Genomic DNA, 17277 nt, shown 5'->3' on the forward strand with positions numbered 1-17277 from the left:
TCTGCCCATATGAAAAGAATAAGAAAAGACCAGGAAAGAGCGGTGATAAATTTCAAGACTAAATGGATTAATTTGGATTAGAGAAAATCCATTATGTATTGTTTAGCAATTCGGGGGAGAACTGTGTAGTGCGTTCTACCAATATCAAGAGGTACTGGATGAAATTCAGGAGCCAGCATTTGTTTGCAATGATAAAGAAAATGCAAGGAGGGCTGGGGAAAACCCCAGAGTAGGGGCATGCAATAAGGCGACCTGACGGAATAACAAAACTTGGGGGTCTTTAGACTGTTAGAGCACAGGCAGCCTGGACATGGGCTCACACACCTACCAAAATTCTGTCCACGGCTAGGGGAGCATCTCAAATCAATGACTATGGATAAGTAGACTGCCGTTTGGAAAAAGGATGAGGTCTCGTTCGTGCCTATACATCTCGAAAATCCTAACGACGGAATGAGTTGGATGTGAAACACACCACCAGGCAAACACTAGAAAGGGGGTTTGTTCACTTTGAATAGCGTATGAGAAGAGACCACGCTGCCATTGCTGTAGACCCAGCTGCAGCAGCGGCACGGTCCATCCTGTGATCGCAGGAAACAACAGTGAAGCCAAACGACAAGCGACACTTCTACCTTCGGAAGCAGGCGCAGAACCAAATGAGGAAACAGGACACGACATTTGCAATGTGGGTCACAGATGAAAGGCGGGAATTGTGTGTGTGTGTGTGTGTGTGTGTGTGTGTGTGTGTGTGTGTATAAAATTAAGTCTTAAAAACAAGAAATTGCCACCGGAGAAGAGTAGATGAGTTATACGTCAATAACACTCAGGTACAGACAAACTCACTCGAAATAAAAAAGACTATCTGTATGGATTTCATTTCTATGCTATGATGAAACACCTTGAGCAGAAACCATTCAAGGGAGGAAAGGGCTTATGATCCCAGAACACGGTCAGTCCTTCATTGGCTGGTACGTGGTGGTATGTGGCTGTAATCGCAACCCTTGGGAGACGGAGGTAAAAGGATCGGATTACAGAGCAAGTTCAAGGTCAGCCAGAAATGAGTGAAGCCCTGCCTAAAAAAATAATTTTTCCAAAACTGGAGATCGAACCCAGAAGGGTGTGCACGCTAGGACGGTATTTATCAGAGCTGCCTCTCTGGCCCACATAGTGGTATCTTTTATTACATAACAACTGCACGGCGTTTTGTCCACTGCTTTTCTTCCCACCCGTGGGAAACCATCACATTCTATGAATTAGCCCCACTCATTGAGAGTCTAGAAGGGCTTAGCATTACTGATTCAGCCAAACCAAAGTTTGCTGGACACGAAGGTACAGCAGGGAGAACGGACACAGCTTCTGGATGCAGTGGGATTTACATTTTTTTTTTTTTTTTTTTTTCAGAGCTGGGGACCGAACCCAGGGCCTTGCGCTTGCTAGGCAAGCGCTCCACCCCTGAGCTAACTCCCCAACCCCGGGGTTTACACTTTTAACCGGTGGCCGGCCAATAGAAGCAAACAAACAATGAAAGCAGAGTGTGCCTGTGATACATACAAGAAAAATCAGTCAGGGGGTTAGGGTCTGAGGTGAGGCTTGAAAGGGGGACAGCATCTGCACTTAGGGTGAGTGACCCTTAAGCAAGGGCCCGGAAGAGGTAAAAAGGTGATATTTCAGGGTGGGGGCATGTTCCAGGAAGTGGGAGCGTGGAGTCCTGTGGTTTGAGTAAAAGGAAGTTAAAGAGAGCTAGTGCAGAGCTGGAAGAAGGGATGGGGGGAGGGGGGAGGCAGGACGGGAGGTCTGGGTATGTAGGACACCTTGACCTTGACCCAAGGTGAGGCAGGACCTCAGGAGGATTCTGAGCAGAGGAACTATGTAGTCTAACTCACGTTTTAACGGCCTCAGATCAAGCAAAACCACTTCTTCATGCCCCCTCTCTCGCTGTTTGTTCTCAAGCTGATCCCCAGTGTGGCTTTTTTTTTTTTTTTTTTTTAAATTGTTTCACCCCCTGAGCATGCATTTCAGCTCACTGAATGGAGCCTCTCAAAGCAGTGGCCCGGGGGCGACAGAGAAGAGCTATCGTGTTCTGACGCAGGGTCTGCAATGAGCATTAACTGTTCAAGGCTTGGGACAGCTTCTCTCAAAGTGAAAAGTGTCATGGGGCTGGATTAGAGGGTACAGAGATGGACCCAGTGTGGGCACAAAGTCTCACGTCGTGCAAAGGCCATGCTTTGTCTGGGTCAGAGGACGAAATAACGCTGTAAGGACTGGGCAGTGCCCGTGTCTGATGACAGTTATTAAATTCACAGCCATGGCTGAAGGGCTGGGAGAGAGACAGACAGACGTGCCCCTCCTCCTAGCTAGCAGTGGACGGCAAGAGACGACGCCTTGCAGTGGAGGGACTCAGCTGGGGCTGAGTCAGCAGATAGAACGGGGTGATCCTTTTTGGTGGAGGGTTCTCCAAAGATAAACTTCATCTGGAAGGCAGCTAGAGAAGGGGCTGGGGATTGGTGGGCATTTCTATGCCTTTGTGGGACTGGGGACCTTACATGGAGCTGAGGGGTATGTGCTGAGGGGCTCATGGTCATGAAGTTGTAGCAAGCATGAGAAGAGGTGGGCCATCATAAGAGACAGGACTCTATGTGCTTTGCCCTTTCAGACCCTGCTTATTATATATATTTATTATATATATAAAATTATATATATTATATAAAATTATATATAATATATAATATATTATATAAAATTATACATTACATACCATATATTATATTATATATCACATGTTAGAATTTATATTTAGATGCTTTTTAATTATGTGTGCACATGTGTGGGTAGGTGGGGGACACATGAGTGCACCTGCCCAAGGAGGCCAGCAGAGGGCGACAGATCCCCTGCAGCTGATGTAAAAGGTGGTTGTGAGCCACCGGGCATGGTACTAGGACTTGAACTTGGGACCTCTATAAGCACAGCGAGCGCTCTTAACTGCTGAGTCATCTCTCTGCTCTCAAGTGGTGTCTCTTCAATGGATGTTTGGAGGAAGAGATGAGGAGCTGGGAGAGGACTATCAATGGAGAGCATCGATTAAAATAAAAACATAACTGGTTTTATGACAGGACGGAGAAGTCATCAGGGCATAAATTACAGCCTTTGTGTTGTCATAAATGCCAGACCTTGGGGATTTAGTGAGTGGAGGGCAGGCTGAGGTGTCACAGAGTTGTAATTGGGAGACAGGAAGGAACGCTATTTTTCACAGTAAAATAAAAGGGAAGGAAAGGAGAGAGATTAAGGGAGAAAATGAAATGCGTAGTCTTTGCCAGGCTGAGTTACAAATGACACCTTCAAATTTAAAAAAGGAAGGAAGAAAGAACGGACGAAAGAAAGCAGAAACGCCAAGGACTTACGTGATGTCAGCGTTAGGGTGGAGCCCAAAGACTTCAGGGTTATCTAGGGATGGCAGAGACTGGATGTACTCGAAATACTGGTCCAGGGTTTTGCACACGGGGATTTTATAGCCGGTGTAAAAACAGAACGAGGGCTCAAACATCTTCTCACTGAACCAGACCTGTGTGGAGGGAGAAAATAAAAGAAAATTGATGAAAAGAACCAAGATTAGAAAGAGGGGGCTTATTTCCATTTTAATAGGGTTTCTCTCTCTCTCTTTTTTTTTTTTTTTTAACTGTTGGCTTTGAAAGCGTCTTAACAAAACTTATCAACGGAATAATTATCACATATAGGAAGAAAAGAGATAATCCACAAAGGAGAGGCCACACAGAAATAATAGGCAGGGCTGTGCTTGGCACCCGAGATTAGATCCAGCCAAAGTGTGGAGGCTGGAGCAGGGCTAGAGGTGGGCTGGGTGGCTGGGCACTCGTTTGGCCTCCTGGAAGCTCTGAGTTCAATCCTCAGCACTGACCAAGAAAGCAGTAGAGGGAGTTGGGGGATGGGACGTGGTTCAGTTGGTAGAGTCCTCGCATAGGGTGCACAGAGCCCTGGGTTCTATCTAGTGCTTATACTAGGTGTGGCTGTGTATTCTTGCAAACCCCGCACTTGGGAGGTAGAGTGAGGAGGGGCGGAGGTTCAAGATCATGCAAGTCAGGTCACACACAGGTCCATGCAGGCGTGGGGCCCCTGAGCATCCTCACGACCCCCACCTCTCCCTGGGCGAGGCTCTTCTTCCCGGTTGTGTCTACAGTTTCACTCACAGGTACTTACGCACCAACAACTCCGCCACAGAAACTCCACAGCACCTGCCCCCCTCCCACCCAGGGCTTCCTTTGTTAATTAAGTTCTGTCCCTAGCCATAAGAAACAAATGTATCTGCTGCCCAACCTCCATTGCTGTTAGCCTGAAGACACCTTTTTCTCGTCTGTAACAAAACGTGGCGAGAGAACAAGTATACAGCTGGTGGGAACAGTCTTCTTTTGAAAAGGTGGGGAAAGTCATTGAATGCCTGGGCTGGTTTGAGGCGACAACCTCGGTGTCTAATGGGGTGATTTTCCTAGTAAGGAAGGAAGTTGACAGGACCGGGATGGAAGCAAGGTAGGGCAGAGGATACAGGACCGAGCCTTGCCCATTCAGTCCCCACTGTTCCTGACAGCATCCCTCCATCTCTGTCTGCAGCTCTTTTTAGATCCAGCCATTATTCTGAAATACCGTGTCCTGGTTTTTCTACATGGCTCTGTCTGCTACTCTATTCAGTTCCTGTGTGCATGCGTGTGTGTGTGTGTGTGTGTGTGTGTGTGTGTGTGTGTGTGTGTGTGTGTGTGTGTGTGTGTGTGTGTGTGTGGTACAGAGCTCAGAACCAGAACAGAACGAGAAGGGGAGAGACACACAGTCCTTTCATCCAAGGAACTTGTGACCCAGCAGAGGGACAAGCCAGTTATGAAATAACCACTCTACTGCGAGGGGCACTGAGGTGAGAGCCAGGAGGACATAAAAATAAGCAAAGTGCACGGAAGGCTTACGACAGCAGGAAAGGGGCTGGAGGGATGGCTCAGTGGTTAGGAGCACTGACTACTCTTCTGGAGGTCCTGAGTTCAAATCCCAGCAACCACATGGTGGCTCACAACCGTCTGTAATGGGATCTGATGGCCTCTTCTGGTGTGTCAGTATTAGCATACTTATATACATTAAATAAACAAGTAAATATGAAAAAAAGACAGCAGGAAAGATAGGCAGGTGGATGTCAGGTAAGGACTTATCAAGGAAGAGGTTTTTTGGGTTTGTTTTTTTTTTTTTTGGAGAGAGGTCTGCAAGGAGAGGATTGATTATTGATTGATTTTTATTTGTTAATTAATTAATTTATTTCACGTATTGGGTCAGGCACACTTGACTTGGGAGGCCATGCTAGCAGAAACACAGAATAATGGACACCAAAGTATGAGGGGGGAGGCTGACGGATGCTGTGAAGCCTAGAATAAATATCATATTGTGGGAGGGAGACGGAAGGGAAAGCGAGGAGGGTCCCGTGACAGATGACTGGGCATGGGGTGCTGAGTAGAGTTTAATCTAAGAATAGGGGAGCAATTTCAAGTTATTAAAGAAGATGGTGCTGTGCGTTTACAGCCGTCCCGAAGACAAATGCGCCCTTTAGTGATGTGGGTGGCTTAGGTCGCAGGAACATATGCCGGGATGGGAGCTTCCGGTCCACAGCACATTTGTCACCTAACAAATGACAGCACCAAGTGGCCTGAATGGCACATTTAGGCACAGAAGCAAAATGAGACTCAGTCCCGTGGTTCCCCATTACTTTATTTATATATGTCCCACTGAGGTTCGCCAGGAGTGGAAGAGTATAAAAGGTATGGGCTCTACATGGAATTATTCTATTAGTCTCTTTTTGGGGTTGTTATGACGAAGTGCCCTGACCAAAAGCAACTTAGGGAAGAAAGGGTTTGCTTCGGCTTAAAGTCCCGGAGGGAGGGAGGGAGTCCATGATGGTCCTTGTTGGGGTTGGGGATTTGGCTCAGTGGTAGAGCGCTTGCCTAGGAAGCGCAAGGTCCTGGGTTCGGGCCCCAGCCCCAAAAAAAAAAAAAAAAAAAAAGGTGCTCCTTGCAAAAATATCCATAGGAGGGAGGGAGGCAAAGTTTGGAGCAGAGACTGAAGGAACGGCCATTCAGAGCCTGCCCCACATGTGGACCATATAGCTACAGCCACCAAAACCAGATAAGATGGATGAAGCTAAGAAGTGCAGGCTGACAGGAACCAGATATAGCTCTCTCCTGAGAGACCCAGCCAGAGCATGTCAAATACAGAGGTGAATGCCAGCAGCAAACCACTGAACTGAGAAAGAGACCCCCGTTGAAAGAATTAAAGAAAGGATTGAAAGAGCTGAAGGGGTTTGCAACCTCCATAAGAACAATAGTGCCAACCAAGCAGAGCTCCCAGGGACTAAACCACTAACAAAAGACTATACATGGACTGACCTGGGCTCCAACTACATATGTAGCAGAGGATGGCCTTGTTGGGGCACCAGTGGAAAGAGAAGCCCTTGGTCCTGCCAAGGTTGGAGCCCCAGTGTAAGGGAATGTCGGGGGCAGTGGCAAGGGGGGGGGAGGATGGATGGGGGAGGGGAAACACCCTTATAGAAGAAGAAGGGGAGGTGGAGGGAATAGGGGGCTTATAGACAGGAAACTGGGAAAAGGGAATAATATTTGAAATGTAAATAAAGAAATAACCAATAAAAAATATAAAATAAAATAAAAATATACATACCAAAAAAAAAAAAAAGGTGCTCCTTGGTCACTGCACTCCAATGCATACAATGCACGCATGCACACACACACACACACACACACACACACACACACACACACACTTAACAGGGAAAATAAGGGGCTGGAGATACGGACCAACTGCAAAGAACACTTGGTACCTTTGTTCTCAGCACCCATGACATCGCCCCCAACAGTCTTTAGTGCCAGTTCCTGGGGACCTAACTCCCTCTTTTGACCTCCAAGGGATCCTCCACCTTATGTATGTCCATGGAGGTCAGAAGAGGTTAGAAGATCCCTTGGGCCTGGGGTGAGGGACGGTTGTGACCCACCACATGGACACTGGGAAAGAAGCCCTGGGACCTCTGTAGGAGCAACAAGTCTAGGACCAAGTGCTCCTAACCACTGAGCCGTCCCTCCATACCCTTAAATACACATAATTTTAAAATATGAGAATAAGTCTTTAAAATCCTCCAATTTTAGGTACTTTTACAATTATTTAAAAAAAAGAAAACCAGGCTACTTACTAAGACATATGTTTTCTTCGGATTTCAGTGTGTAACGTTTATTATTTTTACACATTAACCTCCCTATTATTTCACGGTTCCTTCACTCAGCTCTGACATCACCTACACTCTCCTCCTTCCTGTGGCTACTTAACTGTACTTCCGCCTGTCCTCGGATATGCATTTCTCCCTGTGAAATGTACACGGCTTACTCTGTAGACCCCAGTTTACACCCCCTCCCCCCGGCTTCACTGAACAAACACTTTCACGGTCTATGCAGGATGTCGAGTAGACCGTTTCTTCTGTGTTATACACCGTCGGCGAGTGGTCTTTTCCCCGTGATGGATACAGAAGCTGCCCCCCAACACCTCAAACTATGCTGTGGATAATATTTATTCTGAGAACGCGTCTGGCACTCGAACTCGGGAGCAGGATTCTGGTCTGGAAGGCGGGCAGTCGCGTCACGGGGCTGAGAAGACGAGAGCTGTTGGCTTGTGCCTCACAAGGTTGAGCAATTAAGAGCCACCATGCTGAGTGACGGCACCTCAGTGTCTTAGGATGCCGCGAGACACCATCTCATCCTCCCTCAGAGCCCAGACCTTCAGCCCTCTGGCAGGAGAGGGCACTGGCTACTGTGGACTCGAGGTACAGACTCTCCCCAGGCACTGCCCGGGCAGATGAGAGCTGCCTTCGCTGAGGTCGTAGGGGAGCCTGGGGAAGGGATGGGAAACCTGAACAGAGAGGTCCACCTCAGAGTCTCTTTCCAGAAAGGCCAGCCTGTGGTGGTTGCCTTCACCTCCGACACACAATGTTACTGTGAACGGTTTGGTGCTTACGCATCTGTGGTCCCTTTCTTGAAATGTTCTGACGTCTGTTTTGCTGGATTTCAGCCAGTAGCACCAGGTTGACCTCTGGGAGGTCTGTGTCTAATTAATTTCCTAGCACTAGTGTTCCTACCTTTATATATCCCTGCCAGAACTCACTATTTGTCATGTGCAACTTAACAGAAAAGATTTAAAGCAAAAATTAATTAATTAATTTAATTAAATTTTAAAAATCGGGTATCTGGTCAACCTCCAGTTTGGCAAATTATTCCAGCCGTTTGTATGTTTTTGGTGTGATTGTTCGTTCTCTCTCTCTCTCTCTCTCTCTCTCTCTCTCTCTCTCTCTCTCTCTTTCAGATAGATTTTGTTTCCCACCATAAATCCCAATTATAGCTTCCCTTCCTTCTACTCCTCCCCTCTCCTCCCCCCAGATCCAACCCCCTTTCTGTCTCTCTTTAGAAAAGATGAGCTCCAAAGAGATAGCTTTGTTGTGATTTTAATTAAGTTATGCCACAAAGAAATAGAGGAGGAAGAGCAGGAAGAGGAGAGAGAGAAAGGCAGGAAGGAGGATGAGTAGACAAGAGAAAATTTGCAGAAGCAAAGTTGCTGACAGAGTTTCTAAATTATAAAAGAATTCAATAACTGTAAATTATTCACGTATCTGATTTTCGCCACGTAGGTAAATGCAGCGTATTGTTTCCTTAACGCATAAAGAGATTTAGGAAGAGTTTGTGTCCAGCAGGGGTGGATTTATATTATCCTTCCTGGTAGAGTCGTCACTGCTAATGAATAATGTCCTCTAGAAAATATCTACCCGTGGGCATTATGTGGACTTTATTTTTTATTTTGGGGGGAAAGGGAGGGAACCCCTAGCATCCCTTCCACCATCAGTTTATTCTAATAGAAAAGAATATGGAATTACAGTATGTGTGTTCCCCCAGCAATCATTTTTAGTTCTGGGGTGGTGCTCTGTATTGCACTCATGAGGAAGAGGTACAGAGAGATGACCAGTGTCTTCCTGACAGGCTCTGGAGAACTGAGAACGTGACCTAAGGGCAGTAGGGAGATGGGCAGTCGGAAACCTCAGGATGGATGGTGGCTGGTTTGTTATGGGCTGTGAGGGCACCATGGGAGAAAGAAGGGATTCTTGGCTAGTTTTGTTCCTCTGTCATCTCCCAGCCTTGCTTTGCCCATTGTAAACAAAAAAGTAGTCCTCAGATGGGGAGATGGTTTATGCCCATTGGAAAAGTATTCTTCAGATGGGGAGATGATGGCTCAATGGTGAAGCACACTTCTTGCTCCTTCAGAGGCCTGGGGTTTGGTTTCCAGTACACTCACACACACACACACACACACAACTCTATAACTCCCACTCCAGGGCATGTGACATCCGCTTCTGGCCTTTCACGGGTACCCACATTCACATGCACATAGCCATATGCACACGTATGTAATTAAAGATACGGTACCCTATTTTTTTTATAATGGAAAGCACAGTGAAGTACATCTTCATGCATTCTCCTCCCCCAGACTGACTTACCCGGGCAAAGCAGTTAAGCAGCCGCTTGTCGAAGTCGTCTGTCACTCTGCCACCGTACTGCACTTCTCCGATCATGTACCGAACCGTACTCCATGACACGCCCTGCATTAGAAACAAGGTGGAGGGGGGGCGGTCTCTGTGGGGAAAGTTCTGGAAAAGGGAATGCCAGCTGGGCTGTCATCCCCGTTAGCATTAGCTGTCAACCTGACCCAGGCTGGAAGCAGCTGAGGAAAAAGGTCTCAGTTTAGTATGTCTTTATCAGGTTGGTTGGTAAGCATTTCTATGAGGGACCACTACAGGCGGCGCCATTCCCTATGCAGGGGCCCCTAGGCTCTGTAAGGAAGCCAGTTGAGCATGAACCTGTGAGTGAGCCAGCAAGCAGGTTTCCACCATAGGTCCCTGCCATGTGAGAAATTACTCTTAACCTCACAGGAATAACTCACTACCATGAGGGTGGGAGCTGACCCTGTTTGTCCGCCAAGGAGAAATCTACAATATTAAGTGTTAGTCAATTAAAAGGAACCGAAACAGTATTTTTTTTCTCTCTGTGATCGTAATCACCTGTGATTCTCATTATGGTAAGTGCCACACGGTTGCAGATGGGGCAGAAAGTGATGCCTAATGATGAAAGGGGCAAAATCAAGTATGGGGAACTTTAATGTTCTCTCCTAGCAATAGATTTCCCCAGCTTCAGTAAGAGAACAAATAGGAAAGTATTTATTCCCCAGACTTTTCCACGATGCAATCCTGCGCTGTCTCATTTTTTTAGGCTAAAACCTCTTCGAAATAGTCATTCATTTCTTAGCAATCTTATAATTCCTCTATTCATAGCTATTTAAAAAAAAAAACCAGTATATTTGGAGCAAAATCAAAGTGAGGATGCTTACGGATATTTGGGTCTTACTTTTATTTACTTATTGGTTAAACTTTTATCTTTTCAGCTTGGTTGCCTTTTTAAAGCAACCATTTCAAGGTACCTATCATTTGTATATACTGACAAGATAAGTGGCTGCAGAATATGAACCCACACAATATAATTTTTTCATCATACTGCCACGGCTTTAATTTACTATCCTTTAGTCATTTTAGGAGGAAATGATTGGTCCTAGACTTGTGAACACTCATCATGGCTTACCCGCAGTGACTGTAGTTCTGGAAGGCCTGCTGTGGGCAGGGATAGAGGGACAGGGTGGTCTCCACTGAGCCTCTATTCCGCACCGCGCACTACGCTTTTATAAATACTAGTTCATCTGTGCCTCAAAGAGGCTACAACTACTTTATGGAAGAGGAAACCAGTCACAAGGCTCGCTGACTGGCTGGAAAACTCAGATTTCCCTTCGTAGCCTTCAAGGGCAGAGACAACTGAGTTTGCACTCCCAACTCTGTGGCCGTCATTTAAATGGGCATAATGACGACACCTGCTATGTCAGCCTCACGATGGTGGAGGTGTAAATGATGCCCTGCACAGGTAAGCACCTTGGAGATTGGGAAGTCTACACCATGTTGATTAGTAACCTTTACTAGAAGTGACCTCTGGGGCTGACGTGTGGCTTGGTGGTAGAGAACTTGTCTAGCATGTGCAAAGCCATAAGTTCAATCCACGATATTACCAACAAGTAAGTTTTTTAGTTGCTATTTATATGCTGGATTTAACATTTAAATAATGAAGTAGGCTCTTGGGGCTCAGCATGTAAAACCACTTGGTATCCGAGCTTGAAGACCCGAGTCCCAACCCCAGGACCCACAAGCTAAAAAGAGGGAGCCACTTCTTGAAAGTTGGCCTCCAGCCTCCATATGTGCGCCAAGGTACGTTGAGTGGCTGCACTCACACACATGCATCACAGACAAACATACATGTGCAGACACACACACACTAAACAAACTAATAAATAAATGCTTTGGAAGGCTGAAAGTGGTTATTCTAAGGCTGTTTTATGAGAAATGTAGAAATGGTTGAAATTTAACAGGGAAGAATTAGCCAGGTTGAGTTGTACAGTCATGATCTCATTTGGTAACTAAGCTAAAATCAAATCATATTCATTTGTTTAAAAAGTTTAAAAATACAAGGTTTAGAGGCAGTCCTTCTATAGATGCCACTACAAACTTCTGAGTTGATTACACATGTGAGTTAAGGGCCAAATAGCAAATTCATGGCTCTGAGTTTGCAAGAGTACTTTCAAGATGATATTTAAGATATAGGTCCTGAGTTCAATTCCCAGCAACCACATGGTGGCTCACAACCATCTGTAATGGGATCTGATGCCCTCTTCTGGTGTGTCTGAAGACAGCTACAGTGTACTCATATAAATAAAAATCAATAAAAAAATTTAAAAAGATATAAAGACAACAGTCCAGATTACTTTATATAGATAGATGTTTTAAAAATGTCAGAAATCCATAAAATGATATTAAAAGTTATCAATCTTTTGTTGAGACATATCTGCTTGGATTCTAAGAAGAATATTGAGCATCAGTGGAGTTGCTCCAATTGTGGTGAGGCAGCTGCTAGGCAAAAATTGCTTCAATTCATCTACAGACAAAATACTGTCCAGAAAAGGACAAATTATGCAGAATAGTTGACGGATAAGCTCTGCCAAGACAGGGTGATCAGCCCTTCAAAAATCTGCATTACAAAGTTCTGTCAGATGATCCTGGGCCAGAAGGCTCAAGACTGATGCTCCGTCATTTTGAGGAATAGGGGACTGTCCAGGTGATCAGCGGTCTCTATACATTGGCTAAGCTTGGAAGCTATGTTTTATGCTTCTCATATTTTCAGGTAATATTAATTGTTCTCAGATTTCTGATGGGGTTGAAGACTGATTATAGTCTTATAGCCTATCAGGCTGTTTAACTCTGAAAATACATATTTCATTAGATAGTTAATCAGATAGTATATCAGATAGATAGTATAACATAGATTTTAAGTCTTTCTTAAGCTGGAATGGAGAACTAAGTGTTCTGTTTAACTGATACAGTGTTGGACTGGGTGTTAGGTATATTTTATGCTTTTAATTACAAAATGATAATAGTTGTGCTCAGCTTATATTTGAGAGAAAGTTTTTTTTTTTAATTAGACAAAAAGGGTGAAATGTGGGATGATGTCATATGAAATGTGGGATGATGTCATACAGGTGAGGCAGGTACAAGATAGAACAAGGCCTGTCATTGGACGAGAAGGAAGAATGGGTGGGAGAAATGTCTGAGGGAAGAGGAGGAGACTGGAACGGAAAGGACGGGAAAGAGGAAGAAACTGGAGAGAAGTTGTCGAGAAAACAAGGAAGCTGACTTTAAGATTCTACTCTGTGTATTTACAGGTTGTTATGAATGTTCTTAAGGGATGGATGTGTACAGGGTTTGTATGTTTAGGTGGGCGATTATATCTTATCAGTGGGATCGGAGGTTATTGTGTGGTGTGTTCTTTCTTGTGGAGAATTGAATTTGGGGGAGTGTGTGGTGGCAGAGACACTGGGCTGCCACGGAATTGGTGTTTTTTGGCAAGATATCTACCAGGTATCTTTGGGTACTGCGGTGCCAATTCTGGTGCGGGGAAAAGATAGTCCCTTTTTATAATTTTACAACAACATAAATGTAATAAATTAAAAGAAATGCCTTCATGATTGGGAATGCATTTCAGGGATATAGCACTTGTTGAGCATATGTGAAGCCCTAGGTTCAATCTCTAACACTTCACACACACGCACGCACGCATGCACGTGCATACACACACACACACACACACACACACACACACACACACACACACATACACACACATAGAGGGCTGGGAGGCTGGAGAGAAAGCACAGCACTTGATGCTCTTGCAGAAGATGGGGTTTGGATCCCAGCACCCACAAGGTAGTTCAACCATCTGTAATTCCAGGTCCAGGAGACCCGACGCCCTCTTCTGGCATCCAAGGGCACTGCACACACATGGTATGCTACACACACTCAGGTACACACATGCATAAGTAAATGCATAAATCCTTTTTCAAATGGTGAAGGATGGGAAAAATGAATTGCCTTTTTGACTAGCAGACACTGTCTCTCTTTTATGGAATGGAAGATCAAAGAAGGTAACCCTGACTGATATTCTCTCTTCCCATGGGGCCCTGTGACACCCGGGGCCAGCACTGGGGATGTGATTGTATTTTGCAGCACAGAGTGCCATTGTTACACTGACAGACACCTTCGGTGGATGGGAGCAAACTGTGAGTGTGTTGGTTAGGGGAAGAGAGACTGAGTAGAGCCACTAATTAGATTACCCGTCCTTCAGAAAGAGGTTCCCAGGGAGACAGCTAGCTCCCTCCATGCCATGGGCTGTTGAGAAAAACTAGAGAGCAAGCAAACAAATTAAAAAAAAAAAAAACCACAATCTCACTTACCTTTTTAATATCGCACTCATCGAGGTGGTTCTGGATGAATTGAACGCTGGCCGAGAAGTCGGCAGAATTGAATTCATAGGGAATGTTCCATCCCAAGGGTCCAAATTTTCGTCGCTCCTATAAACAGCACAGAAAGTCAGCGTCAACTGGGTGGAGTTGGAGAGTCATACTTGGTGACATGGGGCGTGGTAGGCAAGTACAGTGTCACCAAACTGCATCCACTGCCAATTCCTCTGTTACTGTTGGCGCAGTAACGTTTAATAAAAAACAAAAGCTTCATTATTGAGGTAAGCAGGCACTGCGTGCAAAGAACAATATAGGGTCAGAGAGATGGGTCAGTGGGTCAGTGAGTCAGTGGGTCAGTGGGGGGAAGGTCAAGTCATCACAAGCCTGATGACTGAGCTCCATTCTACTGCAGCATTTGTAGTCATTTGAGCCTGTGCACATGTGTGTGAACACCCACACGCACTCAAACAATAAAAGTACTTAAAAGTAATCAGAGGACAATGTATAGTTGGGTAAGGTGGTGCAGACCAGTAATCCCTGCACCTGGGAAGCTACAACAGGAGGATTGTGACTTCAGAGTACTGAGCTGCACGGCAGGACCCTGTCTCGGAATGAGTCCAAATGCAAACAGCATGCGCAGTTTTGAGATATATTAACCATTAAATGTTATGTAACGACGACAGCTAATGGTTTACAAACAAATTTCCAAATATTTGTCAAGTTGCGGTTACTGACTTTTTTTTTTTAAGTCTATTTAGGTTGTCATGGTAACACAGCCTATATATAATCCTGGAAACCCTGGAAAGTAGGGTCAGGAAATTCAGAGTCGTTCTCAGCTACACAGTGAGTTCAAGGACAGCCTGGGCTACCAGAGACCCAGGGAAACTTCAGGAGATTCTTAACAGGTGCCTGTTGGATTTGTCATTCTTCTGAGTCGGCCTCCCGGGAGTTTGGAAAGTCATGATTAAGGGTTTACATCTTCCACTGAAGAACTCGAGTGTTTATGAACTCGACCCCCTGCTAGGTTCACTCTGTAATTTTTCCATCTCGAGTTTTGAAAGCTAAGACTTCTTACTGTACACATGACACATCTGTCTTTAAAACCCTCGCGCCGCCCTCACACGGTTGTCACTGCCAAACTGAGCGAGACCTGGAAGACGCTTGGAAAACCGTGGCTGTTCAAAGTTGCTCAATTGCCTGTGAATAATCAGACTGGATTCAGTTCAAAGGACGGAGCTGCTTTGATATTCTGGGGGCTGTTTCAATTCTCTCTGTGTCTATGTTTGTGTAGATGTGGGCGCATGCCTGGAGCCAGAGGGTGACCTCAGGTACTGTCCTCCGGGCGGCTGTCTACCTCCTTCAGGATCACCTCCTTGACCTAGAGATTACCAATTAGACTCGGCTAGTAAGACTGGCTGACTGGCAAGCCCCAGGGATCCTCTTGTCGCTGCCTCCCTGTGTTGAGATTACAAGCACGTGCCCCCATACCTAGGGTTTTAATGTAGGTCCTAGAAATCACGCTCAAATCTTTGAACTTGCAAAGTAAGTACTTTCCTGAGTGTCCCCACCCCCAGAGCCCTGGAGGCATATAAATGGTAGCCCTAATATCTCCAAGCCTCTGGAACCCAGAAAGTCATACAGATGAGCTCAGTTTCTGTGCTGGTAAGCTCTCCCTGCCTGGCCCATGTGAAATTCTAAGGAGGGTCTTATATGTGCTCAGGAGCCCCAATCCTAGGGTCTAGATTCAGGATCTACATGGACAGCAATTCTGCTTCTCTGAATACATACTATTCTTTCCTCTGCCTTCTCCAACACATGAATGAGCACACACACATGTGCACACATACACATGCATACAAGCATATACACATGTGCACATGCATACCCACACACCACATACACACACACATGCATATGCATACACATACATACACATACATTACACACACACACACACACACACACACACACACACACACACACACACTGAAGCCTTCATAAGCCATTTCTTCTTACTGCTGCCGTTCCAAACCTCACCTCCTTCACATCCCACCTTTTAAAGAAACCTATTAGCTAGGACAAACTCATGGACAAGTCACAGAAGAAAGTCTATGAAAGCAAGACGGTTTTAATCACTGAATTTAAAGGTATGCTTTTAAAATATTAACGAAACCATTAGTTTTAATTTAGACCCAGTTGTTCCAACCCTGGGGAGAAATGGTGAAGGGCAGAAAACAAAGAATAAATTTTAAAGCTCTCTCAGAAATGTGAAGATGCTTCCGGGACGTCTTGATCTACACCTCTTGGGTTAGGTTGTCGAATGTTAATGTGACTCTTGTCCCCATCTCTTCACTAATTGACTAAAGAAAGACAACAAGCCCAAGAAAAGGAGTTTCTACAGAGTGAAAAGAAACCAAGGGCAAAATGGACAGACTGCACAATGGGGGAAGCTTTTGCCAGCCCTGCTTATAGAATACAGAAAGAATTGCAAAAATTAAACACACACACGCAAAAAAAAAAATCCTGCTGGTTAACAAATGGACTGTTAAAATGAACAGATCTCAAAAGATGAAATGCAAACAGCTAATAAATATTTTAGAAGTGTTCAACACCCCTGGAGATACAAATTAGCCAGTGCGATACAAATTAAAACGACTTTGAGATTCATTCCATCACACACACACACACACACACACACACACACACACACACACACACACACACACACACACACAGAAAGTTGGAGTGGTGATCATCAAGAACCATCAAGAAAATAAACAGCAAAGGCTGGTGAGGCTGAGGAAGTAGCTCCCGCTTGCTGCTAGTGCCGTGCAAATTAGTGAAGCCATTGTGGAAACCGGTTTGGAGGGCCCTTACAAACAATTACAAGCAGAACTACCATCTGACCCAGCCTTAGCAGCGCCCCCTGAAGGAGCTTCTATCCTAGCAGAGATGCCTGTGTATCCATGCGTACTGCTGCTCTCCTCACAATAGCTAGTAAATGGAGCCAGCATGGATGTCCGTCAGCGGATGGGTGGACAGTGGAAAATGCCGCACGCACACAACTGAAGGGAGGGGCAGGGAGATGGGGAAGAAGTAAGTAGAGCGACTGTCTTAGTTAGGGTCTTACTGCTGTGAACAGATGCCATGACCATGACAACTCTTACAAAGGATGACATTTAGTTGAGGGTGGCTTACAGGTTCAGAGGTTCAGTCCGTCATCATCAAGGTGGGAGCATGGCAGCATCCAGGCAGGCACGGCGCAGGAGGAGCTGAGAGTTCTACATGCTCATCTGAAGGCTGCTAGCAGAA

The 17277-nt window shown here is 45.4% G+C and overlaps 1 protein-coding gene across 1 annotated transcript in view; it reads right to left on the reverse strand.

Moving 5' to 3' along the window:
• Positions 1-17277, reverse strand: part of Dnah8 (dynein axonemal heavy chain 8) — a 245323-nt gene that overhangs the window by 32298 nt on the left and 195748 nt on the right. Inside the window, exons 85-87 of the mRNA XM_032888883.1 lie at positions 13960-14076; positions 9578-9679; positions 3396-3556 (exon numbers count right to left, since the gene is read on the reverse strand). Coding sequence (XP_032744774.1) covers positions 3396-3556; positions 9578-9679; positions 13960-14076 — 380 coding nt within the window. The remainder of the gene's footprint in view (positions 1-3395; positions 3557-9577; positions 9680-13959; positions 14077-17277) is intronic.

Source organism: Rattus rattus, chromosome 18, assembly GCF_011064425.1.
Source record: "Rattus rattus isolate New Zealand chromosome 18, Rrattus_CSIRO_v1, whole genome shotgun sequence".
NCBI classification, from domain to species: domain Eukaryota; kingdom Metazoa; phylum Chordata; class Mammalia; order Rodentia; family Muridae; genus Rattus; species Rattus rattus.